Source organism: Schistocerca gregaria, chromosome 8, assembly GCF_023897955.1.
Source record: "Schistocerca gregaria isolate iqSchGreg1 chromosome 8, iqSchGreg1.2, whole genome shotgun sequence".
In the NCBI taxonomy this organism is placed as follows: Eukaryota; Metazoa; Arthropoda; class Insecta; order Orthoptera; family Acrididae; genus Schistocerca; species Schistocerca gregaria.
The window spans coordinates 77,114,155-77,132,891 of NC_064927.1; the positions used below are offsets into that span (position 1 = coordinate 77,114,155).

General features: G+C 43.2%; 1 protein-coding gene across 2 annotated transcripts in view; it reads left to right on the plus strand.

The window, feature by feature from the left end:
- LOC126284742 (carbohydrate sulfotransferase 8-like) overlaps nucleotides 1–1,336 on the plus strand; it is an 88,034-nt gene extending 86,698 nt beyond the window's left edge. For both annotated transcript variants that reach the window (XM_049983883.1, XM_049983884.1), the window contains exon 6: nucleotides 306–1,336. In XM_049983883.1, the coding sequence (XP_049839840.1) occupies nucleotides 306–645 (340 nt within the window). In that variant the 3' untranslated portion in view covers nucleotides 646–1,336. The remainder of the gene's footprint in view (nucleotides 1–305) is intronic.
- The last annotated feature ends 17,401 nt before the right edge of the window (nucleotides 1,337–18,737 follow it).

The following is an 18,737-nucleotide window of genomic DNA, read 5'->3' on the forward strand; positions in this document are numbered from 1 at the left end:
GTTTCTATTTATACAACCAAGAATTCAGTTAAAGTATGTTGCTTGTAGTGAATGTCTTGCACAGACTCCATTTTAACAGTCCAATTCAGTTCAGCTATCAGAATTGTTTGAAACTTCACACATGCATTAATGACTCTATTTTAAAAAAAAATAACTTTTAGCATTATTTATATAATGACCCTAATCACTGGTGCTGTAGTTAAAAGCTGTTATGAATAAATTGCACAAATTGTTTACGTAAACAAATGCAATGACTTGTTTGCTAGAAAATATTTGCTTAGAGCTGCATCATTATTGCTGTACAGGTACCTCCTGGACACTGACCTTTCACAGCGGGCCGATGACCACTGGATCCCCTACTACTTGTACTGCACTCCGTGCCTCCTGAAATACGATGTGGTGGCTAAAGTGGAGACACTGGTGCGTGACCAGGAGTTTGCCCTCCGCAGAGCAGGACTGTGGGGCCTCGTAAAGCCACAGTGGAGGCACAGAGCAGCTGTAGGGGGTGGGGCGGAGGCTGAGAGGAGGTACTTCTCGCAGCTGACAAAGGCACAAGTTGAAAGACTGTACGAGAAATACTGGCTCGATTTTGAACTGTTTGATTACTCTCCAGAGAAGTATGTCAGCTATGCTAGGTCACAATAACTGTTTACAAGAAAGAAATGCTCTCCCCAATATTTGATGTTGCTGACTTCCAGTTATATTGCAAAATGTTTGTTTTTTGGTCATATCCTAACAGGCAGGAATGTGCAACCAGCAGCAACAATAATAAAACATTCTGCCACAAAATTTAGACTCTCTTTAATCGTACGAGGTTATTCGCAAATACCTCCCAAGTCTCAGAAAAGAACTGTGTGAAAGCTACAAAAAGTACAGAAAATAGACACAAATGAGTGGATAGAGGATCTCTGTGGGTTTTAACACACTTTACAAGGTGCTCGGTAGCAGCATCATTTCTGACACAGCAAATGTCTATATGATAATCCAAATGTTGGCATACACAATCCAAAATGACACAGTCAATATCTGTCTCTCCATTAATTATTCTTCTTAGAAACTCTTCCAAATGAAATGGCAGTGGCAGAAAAGTCACACAATATTTGAAATAACCCCATAAAAAGAAATCACATGGAGTGAAGTCAGGTAAACATCATTGCTACTGAAGAAGAGGAGTCACAATGGGAAACATGCTCATCAGGTGCTGAAGCATTTTGGCATTAAGGTGATCACACTTGTGTGTAAAGCAGCAGACAGTTGATTGTGGTACCTGCAGTTCCCTGCTTGCATGTGTTGTTGACTTCTGGCACCTCCCAATGAGTGACTTCTGCACACGCTCTGCCTTCTCTGCCGATGCTGCATTATATACTGTATTTGATATGCCTCCTGCTTATTGCTGCCCTCTTCGACTAGGCCACATTGGGAAGAGGAGGAGGAGATTAGTGTTTAATGTCCCATCGACAATGAGGTCATTAGAGACAGAGCACAAGATCGGATTAGGGAGGGTGGAGAAGGAATCAGCCACACTCTTTCGAAGGAACCATCCAAACATTTGCCTGAAGCAATCCAGGGAAATCATAGATGCCCTAAATGAGGATAGCCAGATGCACGTTTGAACCGTTGTCATCCGAATGAGAGTCCAGTGTGCTAACCACTGTATCACCTCAATTGGTATGCTACACTGAGTATTATGAATTGAAACTTGGAGAGATGCTTTATCCAGTTATGTGTGTCATTATTTTCTGAATGTCAAGTAGTTTTTCCATTGTCATCTTCTGAAACCTGAAAGGTATTTACAAATAACCCTGTATAAATGCATCTGTTGTTTATTGGCGTGTACACTTCTCAGTACCTGCTAATAACATAATGGCTAAACCAAAGAAAAACTTTACTGAAGGAGAGTGATATTCCACTTTTGATTTTTTGAACTGAAACAAATAAAGACTTACATACATACACCAGTAAAGAAAGAAAATAATTTATTTTAAAAATGTTTCATGTTGTTACTTTTCCCTCAGTAGATGCTGCAATGAACAGTTTGTTAAGTTAAGTGCATGTGTCAGTGTTAGACTGACACCCAAGATCAAGCTTTTGTGGGGAATATGATACCATTTGAGCACACTTCACAGGCTGGCCCCAGGCTTCTACAACCAGAGGCTTCTACAGGTTTCTTTTAAACTCCATATAAGTTCTACACAAACATAAAAGACTAACACCCTTATGATGAAGGTACAGGAGAGTCTTTGACTTAATTGTAACAAAGGAAATTTCAAGTGAGAAAGCTAATAAATTATGAGATAGAACTGCTGCTCAGTTCTTAGCTTCACGCAGCAAAATACATAGTATTGCTGATAAACACATACATAAAAGTATAGCTTTCAGAACTGACAGACAATATTAGTTCCAAAAGTTAGGGGGTGTCTCACTTGTACTTCTGTGTGTGTCTACCAGCAGTTCTGCACATTTCACCTCATTAAGGTGACTAATGACCTGCAATTCTGTCTCAGAATTTAAGAGACTGATTTTATAACATCCTCAGTGACATTCCTAAGATGACATAGTTTTACTGGTTAGTAGAGTAATGAAAAATTATGACAAGCCAAGGTATGGAGAGAACTAACAGTGAGGCAGTGAGTGAATTGGTTCATGAGATGTGCTCAGGGCTCTGGATGTGAGCCTCATGTGGCGCACCTTTCTTTGATTGTTAGAAATGTTCGAGGACTTTAGAACTTTTTGAAGAGATTATTTAAAAAGAAGCACTACAATATAGTGTTATTCATGAGTACCTCTGCAGTTTTAGAAAACAATTACTGGAGGACTACAAGACATACACAAAACAGAAACATTCCAATGGATCCAGCACATCCCCAAGTTTTAATTCATATTACAGACACTCAACATATGCACCATTTGTGATGCAGCAAAGATCAATATGTGCGTACAATTAATTGAACTGTCTGCCACTGCCTGGGAAGACACAATGACAGTGGCCCATTTTAGGAAATCTGTCCATTGTGTTGCCTCTGAGCAGGTACCACTAGTTCAGTATGACAATAGTTGCCTGCATGTCCTGACATGCCTGCCCTCTAGAGGTGCAACTGTACCACAGCATCTATTATGTATGAAGCTTGGAGAGATGCTCTGTCCAATGATGGGTGCCATTTTTTCCATGGCGTGTCGCTTTTGCACATTCATCTTCTGAAATCCTGAAGGTTGTTATGAATAACACTATATCAATAACAAGATGTTAGTGGCAATGAATAATGGTAGATAAGGGAGGTAAAATAAAAAAAAATAAGTTTAGGAAAAAGAGGAAGAAATAAATTTTCAGATAAAGAAAAGAACAGCGGAATGGAAAACAAAACTGAAGCAGTTAAAGTTCTGGAAATTGTTTCACTATAAAATATAGTAGAACAATATCATGATACTGAAGGACGAGAGGAAGATGACAGACATACTAGGAAATACAGAAGAACTGAAGAAAGTGTTTAACTATTCATTAGCATCCTGGAAAGAATATGTAAGAAAGAGCTGGTAGAATGTAAATAATTTTGGGAGTAAAGGAGATCACTTACTAAGCATGGGGTCTTTCACAGGCATACATAAAAGAGAAAAAAAACTGCTATTTTTCAGAATCAATCATAAGCCAGAGTACACACACACACACACACACACACACACACACACACACACACACACACACACACAGACAGTACCACCTGGGCACACAGTGTGCGTCTAACCAGCACTACATAGGGGCATAGGTAGTTTGTGTGGAGGGGGGGGGGGGGGGTCAGGGAGGGGGGCGGGGGCCCGGGGGCGAGTGCGCGCTCTGGCTTGAGAAAGTATTGATTCTGAAAAATAGCACCTCTCAACAATTGTATACTCCTGCTATTCAGTGAGTGGTCTCCTTTATTCCAAAAACCTTGTATGTGGAATAATATGTATACACCAATCTGTGCATCTATGAAGGCTGTTGTGACTGAAATAAATTTCTTCTTGTCAGTGGTTACTGGATGAGAATAGATAGTGTGGTATTGTGTCTTAATCTACTTCCAATATTATCTGAAGATAATCCTTAGCGTCAGCACTAACTAGAACAGAACTGAAAATGTCTTGAGATTAGCACGCAAAAACTAGTCCTTTAACTTCTACATCATGATTCTAATGTACTGCTATGTAAACTTCCTTCTTAATGATATTTGCTGGTAATTCTGTTGTGTCTGAGACAGGGAGTCAATTTTCATTTCTACCTCTTGGTGCTTGAGAGAATACACACACATCTGCTAACGTAAGTAAATATTTTGGTCTAGTGGCATTTATTTCTTTTCAAGTGAGCTCATTCAAAACTATACTGCTACTAAATGTTGCCATGTTTTATCTAATTTGTTGAGATATTTATTATCACTGGCCTGCTGTTGGTGCACAAAAGCAGGCAGCATTTGAGATATACTGCATCTGTACTTTTTTTTTAAATCAAGCATAAGATTTAAGAGCTCTTGCTAGCATTATAATCTGTTGCAAGGGAGAACAAAATATATTGCCCATATTACCACTAAAGTCAATAAAAAATAATTTCAAATATGAAAGTATAAAGTTGTAAAAGCTGGTGTAATGATTTTGTTTTACTTCCATACTCTGTGTCCTCTGTATGTATACAATAAAGGACATTTCAGTGAAGCATAGCAAGAAACAAGAGTGCATCTCAGTATTGGCAGTGTCTTTTGTACTTACAATAAGTTTCAATGACTTCAAATAAATAAATTATTTATGGAATATTCTGTCAGTTCTTGGAGGAACAAAGACATATTAATAACTTGAATAATTGGTATTAATGTTCCACAATAATAATAGTGTGTATCCAAGTTTTGAAATAAATTATTTATAAAATAATGTACACTGTTGTTTGCAGAGCAATTCTTCAACTATTCTGTAAACTACTATTACATGCTTAAATATCTAATAATGGGAAGTCCAGGTTATGTAAAGGATAGACTGCTATTCATTGTAAAGATGACAAGCTAAGTTGCAGCGGGTATAATGAAAAGACTGAGTACCTGTTGGGAGTGGGACAGGGAAGGCGAAGGGGTACTGGAATATGGGTGGGGACAGAGAAGAGCGCTGCGTGGTGGAGCATACAGAGACTAGAGGTGGCAGGGTGAGGCTGCTAGGGGCAATGTCGGGTGGCTGCACCTTTCACCCACTGAAGGAGTGGCTAGCAATTCCGGCTCATAATTTATTACTTTTCTCAGGTGAATCTTCCTTTAATTCATTTGTATTAATTATACACACTATAGTAGCAGTCAGCAGAAAAACAAAACATTACAGATTGGACAGGACAAAGTTCAATAATTGTAATACCTTTGGACTTTACCATCAAAATATGGTAAGCTTATTAAATAAGAAAGAAAAGCTTTTCATATGTCTACAGGTAACTAAAAATTCTAAAGATAATCAAAATATCCATGGGTGTACTGCTGGTCTACAGTGTCCAACGGGCACAATATTTCGGCGATCATACATGTCGCCATCATCAGCTGAACTGACGGACTGAGCTCCTATGAATGTGCCGACACGGAGATCCGTACGCTATGGCTGCTCAGAGGGAACTGGATTCGGTCGCAGCGACGGTCGATTTAAATACCCTCCGCCCGCGGCGCGCTCCTAACGCCATCCGCGCCACGGTCGCGCGGTGGAACAGATTGCGACAGTGTCTGAGATGACGTCGATGTGATGGCTCTGCCCCCGTGGTCATCACAACTATACGTTTGCTAGATTTACTCTCAATTAACCCAATCGCTGGTTCCTAAGCCTTGCTAAGATTATACCCGCAGTCACGGTTTATGAGGTCGTCATTGGTGCGACTTTCGATGGCCTCTCTTACAATGCTGTCCCAGTATCTCAACATCTGTACTAGAATCCTTGTGCGTTCATACTCCATAGCGTGATTTTCCGACAAACAATGTTCAGCAACTGACGACTTGCCCGGATACACCAGTTGACTGTGCCTCTGGTGCTCACGGCATCAATCCTCGATGGTATGCATCGTCTGATCAATATACGACTTGCCACATTGACACAGAATCTGCTACACGCTGGCCTTCCTCAAACCGAGGTCATCTTTCGCGCTCCCCACCAGTGCATGAGTTTTATTCGGAGAACAAAACACAGTTCCGACCCAGTGTTTCTTCAGAATGCGGGCGATTTTCCCCGAGAGTGCGCCTGTGTATGGAATAAACACAGTACCTACCTCCTCCCTCGTGATTCCATCCATCTCCACAGGTTGTGCTGTAGTGGTTGGATGGACAGCATGTTGAATCTGCCACTCTGAGTACCCATTTTTTCGAAATACTGTTCTCAGATGTTCCAATTCCTGGGGTAGACTCTCTGCATCATAGATAGTGTGCACCCTATGTACTAGAGTTTTAAGCACCCCATTCCTCTGTGAAGGATGGTGGCAGCTGTCTGCGTGCAAATACAGATCAGTGTGCATTGTCTTCCAATACACCCCTTGACCTAGGGTGCCGTCAGACCTTCTCTTGACCAAGACGTCAAGGAAAGTTAATTTACCCTCCGTTTCAGCCTCCATAGTGAATTTGATGTTGGGGTGTATGCAGTTTAGATGCGTAAGGAAGTTAAGGAATTTATCCATACCATGTGGCCAGATGATGAACGTGTTATCCATGTAACGGAAAAAGCAAGTAGGTTTCCACTTGGATGATGACAGGGGTTCCACCTCGAAGTTCTCCATGTACAAATTTGCTACCACTGGTAAGAGTGGGCTAGCCATGGCGACTCCCTCCGGTTGTTCGTAGTATTCTCCATTAAAAAGAAAATACGTAGAAGTCAAGACATGCCTAAAAAGTTCAGTGGTTTTCTCATCAAACTTCTGACTAATCAATTCAAGTGACTCTCGCAGGTGTACCCTCGTAAACAAGGAAACGATGTAAAAACTCACCATGATATCTGATTTATCCAACATGAAGCTATCAAGTCATTTAAAAAAATCCATGGAATTACGGATGTGATTTACCCACATAAGGACTTAATATTCCCGTCAGGTATTTTGCCAACAAATATGTGGGTGCCCTGATGTTGCTGACAATGGGGCGTAATGGTACCCCGTCTTTGTGAACCTTTGGGAGTCCATATAGTCTAGTCGGTACCGGACCTTGGGGTAACAATTTCTTAGTGTCACCCTACGGTAAATCCGCGTCCTTGAGAAGCAACCTCGTCTTGTTCTCCACCTTCTTTGTAGGGTCAATGCTGATCTTCCGGTAGGAATCATCATTTTTCAGGCTCTGCATCTTATCAGTGTAGTCCTGATGGGAGACAGAAACTGTAGCATTGCCTTTGTCAGCCGGTAAGACAACAATTTCAGAGCGTTCCCTCAGATTACAAATGGCCGTCCTCTCTTTACTGGTGATATTTGACTTCATCAGCTTGGATTGCATCAATGCACGACAAGTTTCATGACATATTTCCTCAGCTGATTCAGGCGGAAGTCGAGCTGCAACCTGTTCAACAGCACTAACAACTTCTGCGGCCGAAGTGAACTTGGGGGTGGGAGTGAAGTTGACCAAGACCGCATCATCACTAAACACCATGCCACTCAAGTTGATGACAGTTTTGCACGGAACTTGCAGAGATGGTTTGTCAAGGAGACGTGGGAACTTCGCTGTTGGACGTCCCATTGCCTTCTTATGGGCGGAATCAGCTGCAACCCAGGTGACACCATCAATCCAATCCCAGGAAAAAGAAGTGAAATTACTAGCCAGTTGCAAATGTAGTTTTAGTAATTCCTGTGAGATAAACTCAAGGCTTCGGCGGGTGAATTGCACTCTCACGTACCAATGCAAGGCTGGCTTGTTTCTTGATTGTCTTAGCTTTGATTATCAAATACGCTGGGAGAAACTCAAGAAACACAATTCTAAAGATATTTCTATAGACATGCTATGCATAACAGAGCATTATTTGAAAGTCACAAACTTTGAACAGATGCACCTATACCTGAGATCCCAACTTGTCTTATTACTGCAGAGAAGTAAACTGTAATTTTCCGAGGGGGGGGAAAAAAAAAAAAAAGAGGGAGGGAGAGAGAGAGAGAGATTCAGTTGTATTTCAATCATAAAACTAAATTATCTTTAAAAGGTCATTAGTATTATCACTATTTCATAAGACAGAAATAGATCTACTGCTTACATAAGATACCAGTTATTCCATTTTTTCCACATATAGCATTAACACATTATGTGGAGGTTACAGTTTGTGAAATGAATGTATGAATATCTTACTCATGTAGTCCACCAACTACACGCTTATGAGGCACACACATCTGTGACAGTAAAATTAAGACATAGACACCACATATCCTTAAATATCTCATGAAAGTGCCTACTCTTAGTTATAGGTAGTTCCGTCAATAGACGAGAAATTACTCCAGTATTCATTTCGCTATAGATAAATGAACTAATTGACAGTGCAATGCAACAGTAACCAAATAAAGAGTATTAGATTGCTGTAGGGCTTATACATTGTTATTATTGGAAGTGGTCAAACACATAACTTTGGCAGCCTGATGTCTTCCAGTTTCTGCCAGTTAAGGAGTAAGGAGTCCAGCAATCAAGTGATTTACAGACAGTATGCCTAAGTATAGTGCATACATGTTAATGTGGTTGATTTTAAATTTATGGTGCAGGGTGTGGGTAAAGCAAGCATCACCTGAGGAAAAGAGTGGTGCAGAGAAAGCATGTTTTTTTACTAATTGTCTGCCCTCAATGTGTATAATTGACTTTCTCTTGAGAAATAGTTTTATGTAACATTCAAAATGCACAGAGAATTGGTTCATCATTCTACAAATGTAATGTTAGAAATAAGCAGGACCAATTGTCTCACTGCCTTATTATTTTCTGGTTTAAAACACCTAAATATCATTTGTCCTTCATCATTTTAAGAATGAAAGTGTTCAAAGAAAATCCTTTTTCATTATAAAGTTTAGTTATGTCCTAATGTAGTTGGTGGTCAGAGGAGGAGTACTAGCTAATATCTCGTTGACTTAGTAGGCAAAATTTAAGGAAAACGGGGAGGGGGGATGTCTTATACAACAAAAAGTGGAATAAAGCCACAGGCCACAGACATATCAGTAAATGAGTACTGCATTGAACTGCTCTTTGAGAGCTGTACTTCAGTAAGCATGCAAGATAGCAGACTGTGAGCCATTATTAAACAGCTAGAGAGGATACTGCTGTGACAGTGCCACACCATTTAACAGTGCCGCCACGACAGTATGTGCAAACAGCGATAGAGGCGCTCCGCAAATCGGCTGAGCGTGGGAGCGCCACCTAGCTATGAACGGCGCCAGCCGCATGTCACGGCACGGCAGTCGAATACGAGATACTGAGTTGTTATCATGTAATCAGCTAATGTTTCTAAGAGAGAGTGTTGAATATCCACGCAATTATTGGTGATTAAAGGTTATAACACTTTTTGGCAACAAGTTGTGGATATTTTCACTGTGTTGTGGATTTGCATGTTCGTGACCTGGCAGACATGGAACAGCTTATGCAAGCGCTAATTGAACAACAAACACAGCTGACGGCTACTATTCAGGCTCAACAAACACAGCTGACGGCTGCAATTCAGGCGTTGTCAACGTTGCTTACTCATCGTCTGTCTTCCTCTTCTCCGCCTCCATTCCCTCCTTACGACGAGGCAGCTGAAGACTGGAAGGATTATGAGAAGTGTTTGCGGCAACACTTCTTGGCTTTCGGCATTGTTGACGCTCCTAAGTGTAAGTCGTTATTTCTATCTTGGATTTCCCCATGGATCTATCAGCTGCTATCTCAGTTAGCCCCTGTGCGGGAACCTGCCTCCCTGTCCTTCCAAGAAATGTGTGATTTATTGTCTAACTATTACCGAAAAAACAACCATGTCGTTGCGGCCCCCTCGTGGCATTCTACCGGTGTTGTAAACAGCCCCATCAATCTTACCGGGCTTGGGCGGCGGAACTACATGGTCTGAGTAGGAAATGTCAGTTTGTCACGGACACTCATCACGAGTCTTATGCTGATTCAATGGTTAGGGATGCTATTCTATGGCTTCCTCCTGATAAAGAAGGTCAGCAACGTTCCCTACAACTGCCAAACCCGTCGTTGTCGGAAGTTCTAAGCATCGCTCAATCCTTTGAAGTGTCTCACGCTGCTGGCGCGCAGATAGAGGCGTGGTGTGATGTAGGCACTGTACAGTCAACTCTCGACACGGACAATTTGCCTGTTTCACAGGAGAACGAAGATGTGGCGGTGGTTCACTCGCGTCAACAACGTCGCGTTGGGCCGCAACGATCGCACCAAAACCAGCAACCACAGAAGCCGGTTCGTTCCACACTTCCTTCTTGCCCCCGTTGTTTCTTACAGCATGACAGGGCAGCGTGTCCAAAACGTTGGGCCACGTGTAATTCATGTAGGAAGAAAGGCCACATTGCTTCTGTGTGTCAGTCCCCTAAAGTTCCTGTCGACGAGGACGAGGCATCGGACATGGATGTTCACTGTGTGCTTTCTCAAACAAATAAGTAGTTTGTTACTGTTTGTGTTCTGGATAAAGACATCCGCATGCAAGTGGACACTGGCTCTGCAGTAACTCTCATTAATTCTGGCACGTATTTAGAGTTGGGCTCCCCTCCTTTGTCTCCAGTTACGCGAAATCTGAGGACTTATAATAAACAGAAAATTCCTATCATGGGCCAGTTTGATGCTTCCACTGCTTACAAGTCGGTTGTTCGGCCCCTCACGTTTTATGTGGTGGATCATGCGGGCACTGAAAACCTGTTCGGTTATGATGCTTTCCAGTTCTTCGGGTTCTCCATTGATGATGATGTGTACCTCATATCTGAGGATATTCCGTATCAACAGCTGGATGGATTGTGTTCTGAATTTTCGTCTGTGTTCTCTGCTGGTCTGGGTTGTGCCAAGGATTTTGAAGCCCACATACCCTTAAACCTACAGCTCGCCCTAAGTTTTTCCGGGAACGCCCTATTCCGGTGGCATTGCGTGCACCTGTCGAGGCTGAGATAGACAGGTAAACAGCTTCAGGGATTCTCCTTCCAGTTACCTCCAGCGAATGGCCATCGCCAATCGTGGTGGTTTCTAAACCAAACGGGAGTCTGCGATTGTGTGGTGACTTTAAAGCCACTGTCAACACTCAGAGCCTCATTGACATTTATCCTCTTCCCCGTCCTGAGGAGTTGTTTACCAAGCCCGCTGGGGGCCAGTTCTTTTCCAAACTTGACTTATCAGAGGCGTACCATCAGTTGCCGTTGGATGCTACTTCCAAGGAATTTCTCGTTATCAACACTCCTTGTGGGTTGTATCAGTACCAGCGCTTACCATATGGCGTCGCTAGTGCACTGGCCATTTTTCAGCGGTTTTTGGAACAGCTCACGGCTTTCGTTCCCGGCTGCATAAACTATCTGGATGACATTGTTGTCACGGGGGCCTCCACTGAGGGGCACCTTCGCAATTTGCGTTCACTGTTTCGGGTTTTGCATTTGGCTGGGTTGAAGTGCAATCTGGAGAAGTCACAGTTCTTCCAACCCTCCATTGTGTATCTTGGTTTCCACTTGTCCCATGAGGGTATACGTCCGCTACGTCAGCACATTGCGGCCATTAACGCTCTACTCCGGCTGTCTACAGTCAAAGAACTTCAGGCGTTTCTAGGCAAGATTGCTTATTATCACAAATTCATTCCATCTGCAGCGACGGTAGCTTATACTCTGCATCAGCTGTTATGCAAAAACGTCCCTTTCTGTTGGTCCGACGGGTGTGAGCAGGCTTTTGTCTGCCTGAAGACTCATTTGCAGTCGGCGCCTTGTCTTTCCACATTCCGTCCAGGTCAGCACTTGGTTCTGGCGACTGACGCGTCACAGTATGGCCTAGAGGCTGTTCTTGCCCATCGGTATGAGGATGGGTCGGAATGACCCATCGCCTATGCTTCCAAGACCCTCAACGAGGCGCAACGGCGTTACTCTCAAATCGAAAAGGAGGCGCTAGCTATCATTTATGCTCTAAAAAAGCTCACCGTTTTTTTGTACGGTTCTAAGTTTCACCTCATCACCAACCACAAACCGCTGGTCTTCCTGTTCAGCCCATCGGTGTCACTTCCGGATAAGTCGGCTCACCGCCTGCAACGTTTGGCCTTATACTTGTCTCGTTTTCACTCTGAGATTCACTATCGCCCCACGGCCCAGCACACCAACGCTGACGCCTTGTCGCGATTGCCGATGGGCCCCGACCCGGTTTTCGATCGTGATGAACTATTCTGTTTCCACATTGATGAGGAAGAACACCATGCAGTTGAGGGTTTTCCACATACATGTTCGCAGGTCGCGTTGGCTACTGCACGGGACCCGGTCCTGCATCGGGTGATCGGTTTTGTTCAACGGGGTTGGCCAGACAGGGCCAAGGGCCGGGCATCGGATCCCCTTCGCAACTACCATGCCTTGTGCCTTCGTCTATCTGTTTGTGATGGTGTTGTTCTTCTGGCCACGGGTCGTGGTGCCAGTCTCTCTTCGCAAAGATGTTCTCAAACTGTTGCATGGAGGTCATTGGGGTATTTCTCGGACTAAGTCCCTGGCCCGCAGGCACGTTTATTGGCCCGATATTGAATTGGACATCACCCACATGGTTGCTGCATGTGGTCAGTGTGCTCAACAACTGGCTGCACCTCGTACAATGCCCTCTCCGTGTCCTGATCCAGCACAGCCATGGGAACGGGTGCATGCTGACTTTGCCGGCCCCTTCCTCGGTACTTATTGGCTACTGTTGAGTGACGCTTTCTCAAAGTTTCCGTTTGTTGTTAGATGTCCATCACCCACCATTGCGGTGACGATGCTGGCTTTGTCCAAAATCTTTGTGCTAGAAGGTCTTCCATCCACGATCGTCACGGACAATGGCCCTCAGGTCTCTTCGCAGGACTTCCGTGATTTTTGTACTGGACAAGGGATTCATCATGTTACAGCACCTCCCTTCCATCTGCAATAAAATGGGGAGGTCGAGCGCCTTGTCCACACTTTCAAATGCCAGATGAAAAAATTCCTTAGTGATTTTTCCACAGATGACGCTCTGCTGCAATTTCTGAGTTCTTATCGCTTCACGCCTCTGGGTGATCGCAGTCCTGCTGAACTCTTGCATGGCCACCAACCGCGCACTTTACTGCACCTGCTTCATCCTGTCAGGTCTTGTGCTATGTCCCCTAGTGAGGGAAAATACTCGGTGGGCGCCGACGTGTGGGCACGAGGGTATGGATCTCGCCCTAAATGGATTACAGGGGTGGTCAAGGCTCTTCGCGGCCGCCGGCTTTGTGAAATACGTACGGTCGGGACGGCACGGTTGTTTGCCATTACGACCAGATGCGCCCACGAGTGGTGGCCACGCCCTTGCCACCCCCCCTCCTTCACCTCCACCAGCCGGAGAAGCCAGTCCTATTGCCGCTGCCGATCTATCGTACGTGTTGATGCAGCCGACGTCACTACCACTTCCGAGTATGCCGGAACCAGCCCCAGTCGCGACGCCACCTTCTCCGGGACCCATCTCGCTGGAGCACACTCCCAGGTCCATGACACCTATCGATGCTGCTCCGGAGTTTTCACCCATCATCTCATCCAGGAGGCACGTTCCACGCACGAGCTTCCGTCCTGGACATTTTCGACCATACTCTCGTGTCTCTCCGCGGGATCTCCTCGGGGCCTCACAAGAGGCCATGGATGTCTCCGCACTGTCCATGTCTCCAAGGAAGTGAGTGTTTTTTTTTTTTTCCAAGGGGGGAAAAGTGTTGTGACAGTGCCACAACATTTAACAGTGCTGCCATGACAGTACGCGCAAATGGCGATAGAGGCGCTCCGCAAATCGACTGAGCGCGGGAGCGCCACCTAGCTACGAACGGCGCTGGCCGCATGTCACGGCACGGCAGTCGAATATGAGATACTGAGTTGTTATCATGTAATCAGCTATTGTTTCTAAGAGAGAGTGTTGAATATCCACGCAATTATTGGTGGTTAAAGGTTATAACAGATACTACTATGACTTCGTAGAAAAACTGGGAAGTGATAGTGTGTGGCGATTGAAATATTGATTTCATGTGATGTGCATCTTTTGCTTTGATCTTCAGAGTAACATATCCAATGAGAAAATGATGCAGTTTGACAGAAACTGATAATCTATGTTTAAATGTGACTTTATTTTGCAAAATATATGTGAGCAATACAATAAATGGTGGCAAATAAAGTAGCAGTAAATAATCCTCACTGATCAGGTCTAACTAAAAAGAGAAAGAGGGTGGTATTGAGGTGGCAGCAGTTTTTGTTGAAGTATCAGTTTTCTTATTAATTTACTCAATTAAATTTACACAGCATAAGTGTGGATAGCACTAAGCAATATAGTTATCATTTATTGTTAATACATTAGACAGATTTACTTTCTACAATCTTCTCCATCTTTCACTAATGTATACATCAACTCATCTCACTTCCATGAATGTTCTCCTTATTTGTGGAATGTGATGAATGAATAAATAGTTTAGCAGAACTATAAACACTGACTCAGCTACACTATTTGGAGAGAACTTACAAGATGAACAATGGGAAGAACTTCACCAAAGACACATAGTAGATGAAGAATTTCATTCTTCTCTAAAATTGTTCTTGGAACAGTATGAACATAGTTTTCCTTTTCAACTTACCAGGGACAATTACAGTGGAAGCCAAGAGAAAGGGTCCTAATACCTGGTCTCAAAGTATCTTGAGCCAAAGACAGATCTCTTGGTTCATTGCTGAGGATTAGCTCTAATTGAGCCTTAAAGTACCCTACAAGTGGTATTACAAAGTTCCTCATGACATCAGCGGTGCAAGAAGCATGTACTAATTGGGGAAAAATGCACAACTCTGCATTATTAGGTATGAAACAACTGTACCAGAAAAGGCAACTTATTAATGTCAGTGGCAGTGAAACACAGGATGTTATACTGCTGGACAATGAAAAATCAATGGTGCGACACAAACATTAAATTGGCATGAAGCATACTCTGTGCCTGAATATAGAAACAGTTAGCATTTCAACACAAGCACACATGTAAGGAGGAGAAAGACCACCCAGCAGGTATCAAAATTTGACATCGAGAGGGCCATGACATGTAGAGGCTGTAGCTCGTTGTCCACAATATAACTGCTTGCACTGGTCTGAGCAACTAGTAGAATAATCTGTAGAGGAATACACAGATGCCCTGTTGGATGTTGTAGCCTTTTCCCTGTTGTGTGGTATAAGTTTATTTGGACAGCTGACATTTATGCGATCCTGTGGTGATAGAAAAGGAGATGTAATTCTTCCTCAGAGAAAGAATTTTGGAAGATGAAATTCAGGATTGTGCTTCTAATTTGTTATCCTCAGTTTTCATACAGCAGTGCTCACTGGTTGCATAGATGACTTTGACCTACTGACTAACTGTTCATGAGACAGACAATATTTTTCACGAAATCTACAGACGGTACCTTACTTTCAAATTTAAAGAGCACTGATAACAGTGCTCAACCATAGCACAATTTAACTTCTTTTATTTTTTACTTGTCAAAACCTTAGTACAGTTTAAATCTGTGATGAAGTACTTATTTTCTTTTGCAACAGCTTTGTAACTCTGCCACTGAGCACAGTCTTGCTAGGCATATATATATATATGTCCTAAACAAATTGTATAATTGTGCTGCATGCCTAAATTTTATATACGTATACTCCATATACTGAATGATGTTGATAGCCCACATAACTTGAAACATGTTCATAAGCAGAAGTACACTCTTACCATGCCTAGCTGTTCAAACACTCAGGCAAATCTTCATAAAATTTCAAAGTTGTGCAAAGGTTGCTAGTTTGTTTTAAATGTTCATAAACATAAAACTGTGCATCTCACAAAACAAGAAATAAAATTAGTCATAGGATACAAAAAAAATCTGTGAGTCACAACTGGAATCAATCAACTCATATAAATAAAAGGGTTCCACAATTTGTAGGTATATGGAGTGGAGTCATCACATAGTCCCAATCATAGGCAAAGAACAGGATGGAGCACTGTAAATTTTTTTTTTAGAATTCATATTGTGGCGGCACTGTGTGTCAAATAGAGGGGAGAGAGGGCACAGTTTATAGTGAGTGATGGGAGGTTTGTATTCAATTGTTGTTCAATTGTGATAATGCAGAGGACACATGAGGAGCACTCATTTTGTGTTGAAGTGTATTTCTCGAATTTCCACTCAATCATTGCAGTGCAGCATCCTTTTGGTTTGCGATTTGCAGTACCCCCATGTGAACATGTTCCTGGATGGCAATCTATTTTGAATTGTCTAAATGCAGAACAACAGGGGATGTGTCACCTGTATGAAGAGGACCTGAGAAGAGTGTTACAACACCACAAAATGTCGAATGAGTTAGAGCAGCAGTACTGCAATCTCTGAAATACTCAGCTCGGAAACGTGCACTTGCTCTTGGCGTTCAAGACATTATCTCCACTGGATTATTCATAATGAACTGACTTTTCACCCATTGTCAGTATTGGATTATGTAGCATGAAGAACACCTCGTGAAGACATTCTTGCAACCGTACTCAGTGACGCAAATGTGTTCTTTTCTAATGAGGTACATTTTCACCTCAGTGGATGTATAAATAAAGAGAATATGTGGCACTGGACTGACACAAACCCTGGGAAAATTCACGAGAGACCCCTGCACTCAGAGCACATCAGTGTGTGGTGCACCATATCACAAGTATGCATTATTGGTCCTTACTTTTTCCAGGAAAATTGTCGTGCTGTAACTGTGAATTCTGATCATTACTTAACTATTCTGCAAGAGTTATTCCAGCTGGCTTTTGAGGCAATACAATTACAGGATACCTAGTTTCACAAAGATGGTGGCACTGCACACATAACAGGCATTATCATGAACTTTTTGAGGCAAACGTTTCCTGGAAGTTTATGTCTTGGATGGGGGATCTCAACTGGCCCACATGATTACCAGTCTTAGCCCCATGCGATTCTTTTACTTGATGTTACCTGAAGTCAAAGGCGTATTGCAACTGTCCCAACACCCTGGAAGACCTACAGAACAATATTGAGGGTGATATTGCAAGAATACCAGAAGACATGCTTGAAAGAGTGCATGAGAATTTCAGAAAACGACTGTGGCAGTGTGTGGAGTGTGAAGGCAGGTGTTTACCAGATATACTGTTTAAACCATGAAATTAGAAACTTCCATTATTGCCAAATATGAGAAAAATAAAAATGTAAGTTTCTAAGTGTTCATTAGTTAGCAATTTACCATGCTCCACCCTGTAAACGGCAGTCTTTGACTCATTGGTAAGGTACACAGTGAGTCTACAAAGCATCGTGCACCCCATCCTAGAATATTGCTGGAGTGTGTGGGACCCATACCAGATAGGACAAACAGTGGATACTGACTGTTTACATAGAAGTACAGCACGTATAGTCACAGTTTTTCTGACCAGTGGCAAGGCATCACAGAAATTCTAGAGCCTGGCAGACCCTCAGAAATGGATGTCAACTACCTGCGAAAGTTTTGAGAACTAGTAGTAAGTGACGAATTTGGGAATATACTACAGCCCCCTATGTATTGCGCCTGTAGTGATCGTGAAGACAGGATTGAACAAATTAGTGTGCACAGAGGAATTTAGATGGTCATTATTCCTGCACACCATACACAAGTGGTATTGAAAGAACACATTAGGCCTGTATCACACACTACGATTTCCTCTAGGACAAACGACTGGCTTTCTGACAGGACACCATACGAAACTGAGGACACAGCACACTGAAATGAGATGATAAGATCACCATGCTCAGGATCAATGTCAGCAGCAGCTAGGTGATGGCAGAGTGGTTCCTGTGGCAGGGGCAGCACATCATGTCACTGTGTGTGGACTTCAACTTCATCTCTGAGCTGGACACCAAAGGTGACACTTTTGCAGCTAACTTCGTACCGCTGGAAAATGACACCAATCGAGACCACACTTGCTCAGTGGTGGACCAACTGCCAGTCTTTCTGGCTGACTGAGATGAAGTTGGTGTAATAGACACTATTGCAGAAATTGAGGTGTATGAACAGATTGCACACCTGCAGCCCAGGAATGTAGGGGCCCGTAAGGTGCTTGATGATCCACTGCTGAGGAAACTGTGCAGTGCACAACCTGACAGTGGTTTGTTACAGCATCCTGTGGACTGACAGCTGTCCGTCTGCATGAAAACACAGGACTACCTGTCCTATAGGCCTGCTGCCACCTTTCTCTAAGCTCTTCGACGTACTCTACTCTGTAATGGAGTGCTGCTGTGGGTAGGTGTGGGCAACCATTTCTCAGCTGGAGGTGCAGATGATTTACGCAGTCTGTCTGTTGCAAAATATCTATTAACAACTGTACATGAATGTAGAACAGTGCATCTGCAGCAGGCAGACGGTAGATGGCAGGCAGTGACGAGCCGAGTGCTAGGCGGAGCAAGGCAGTTGAGTCTAGCAGGACTACCCAGGCAATGATCAAGAAACTATAGGCTGGAGAGCAGTGATAGGAGGAAGCCATTGCTGGGTTGTCTGAACTCGTGTCTCGACCTGGACCCTAGAGGCAGTGGCGGACGCTGGCACCCATGGGCTCCGGTGGTCAGGTAGCGGTCACTACTTGACAGGCCACATACCAGA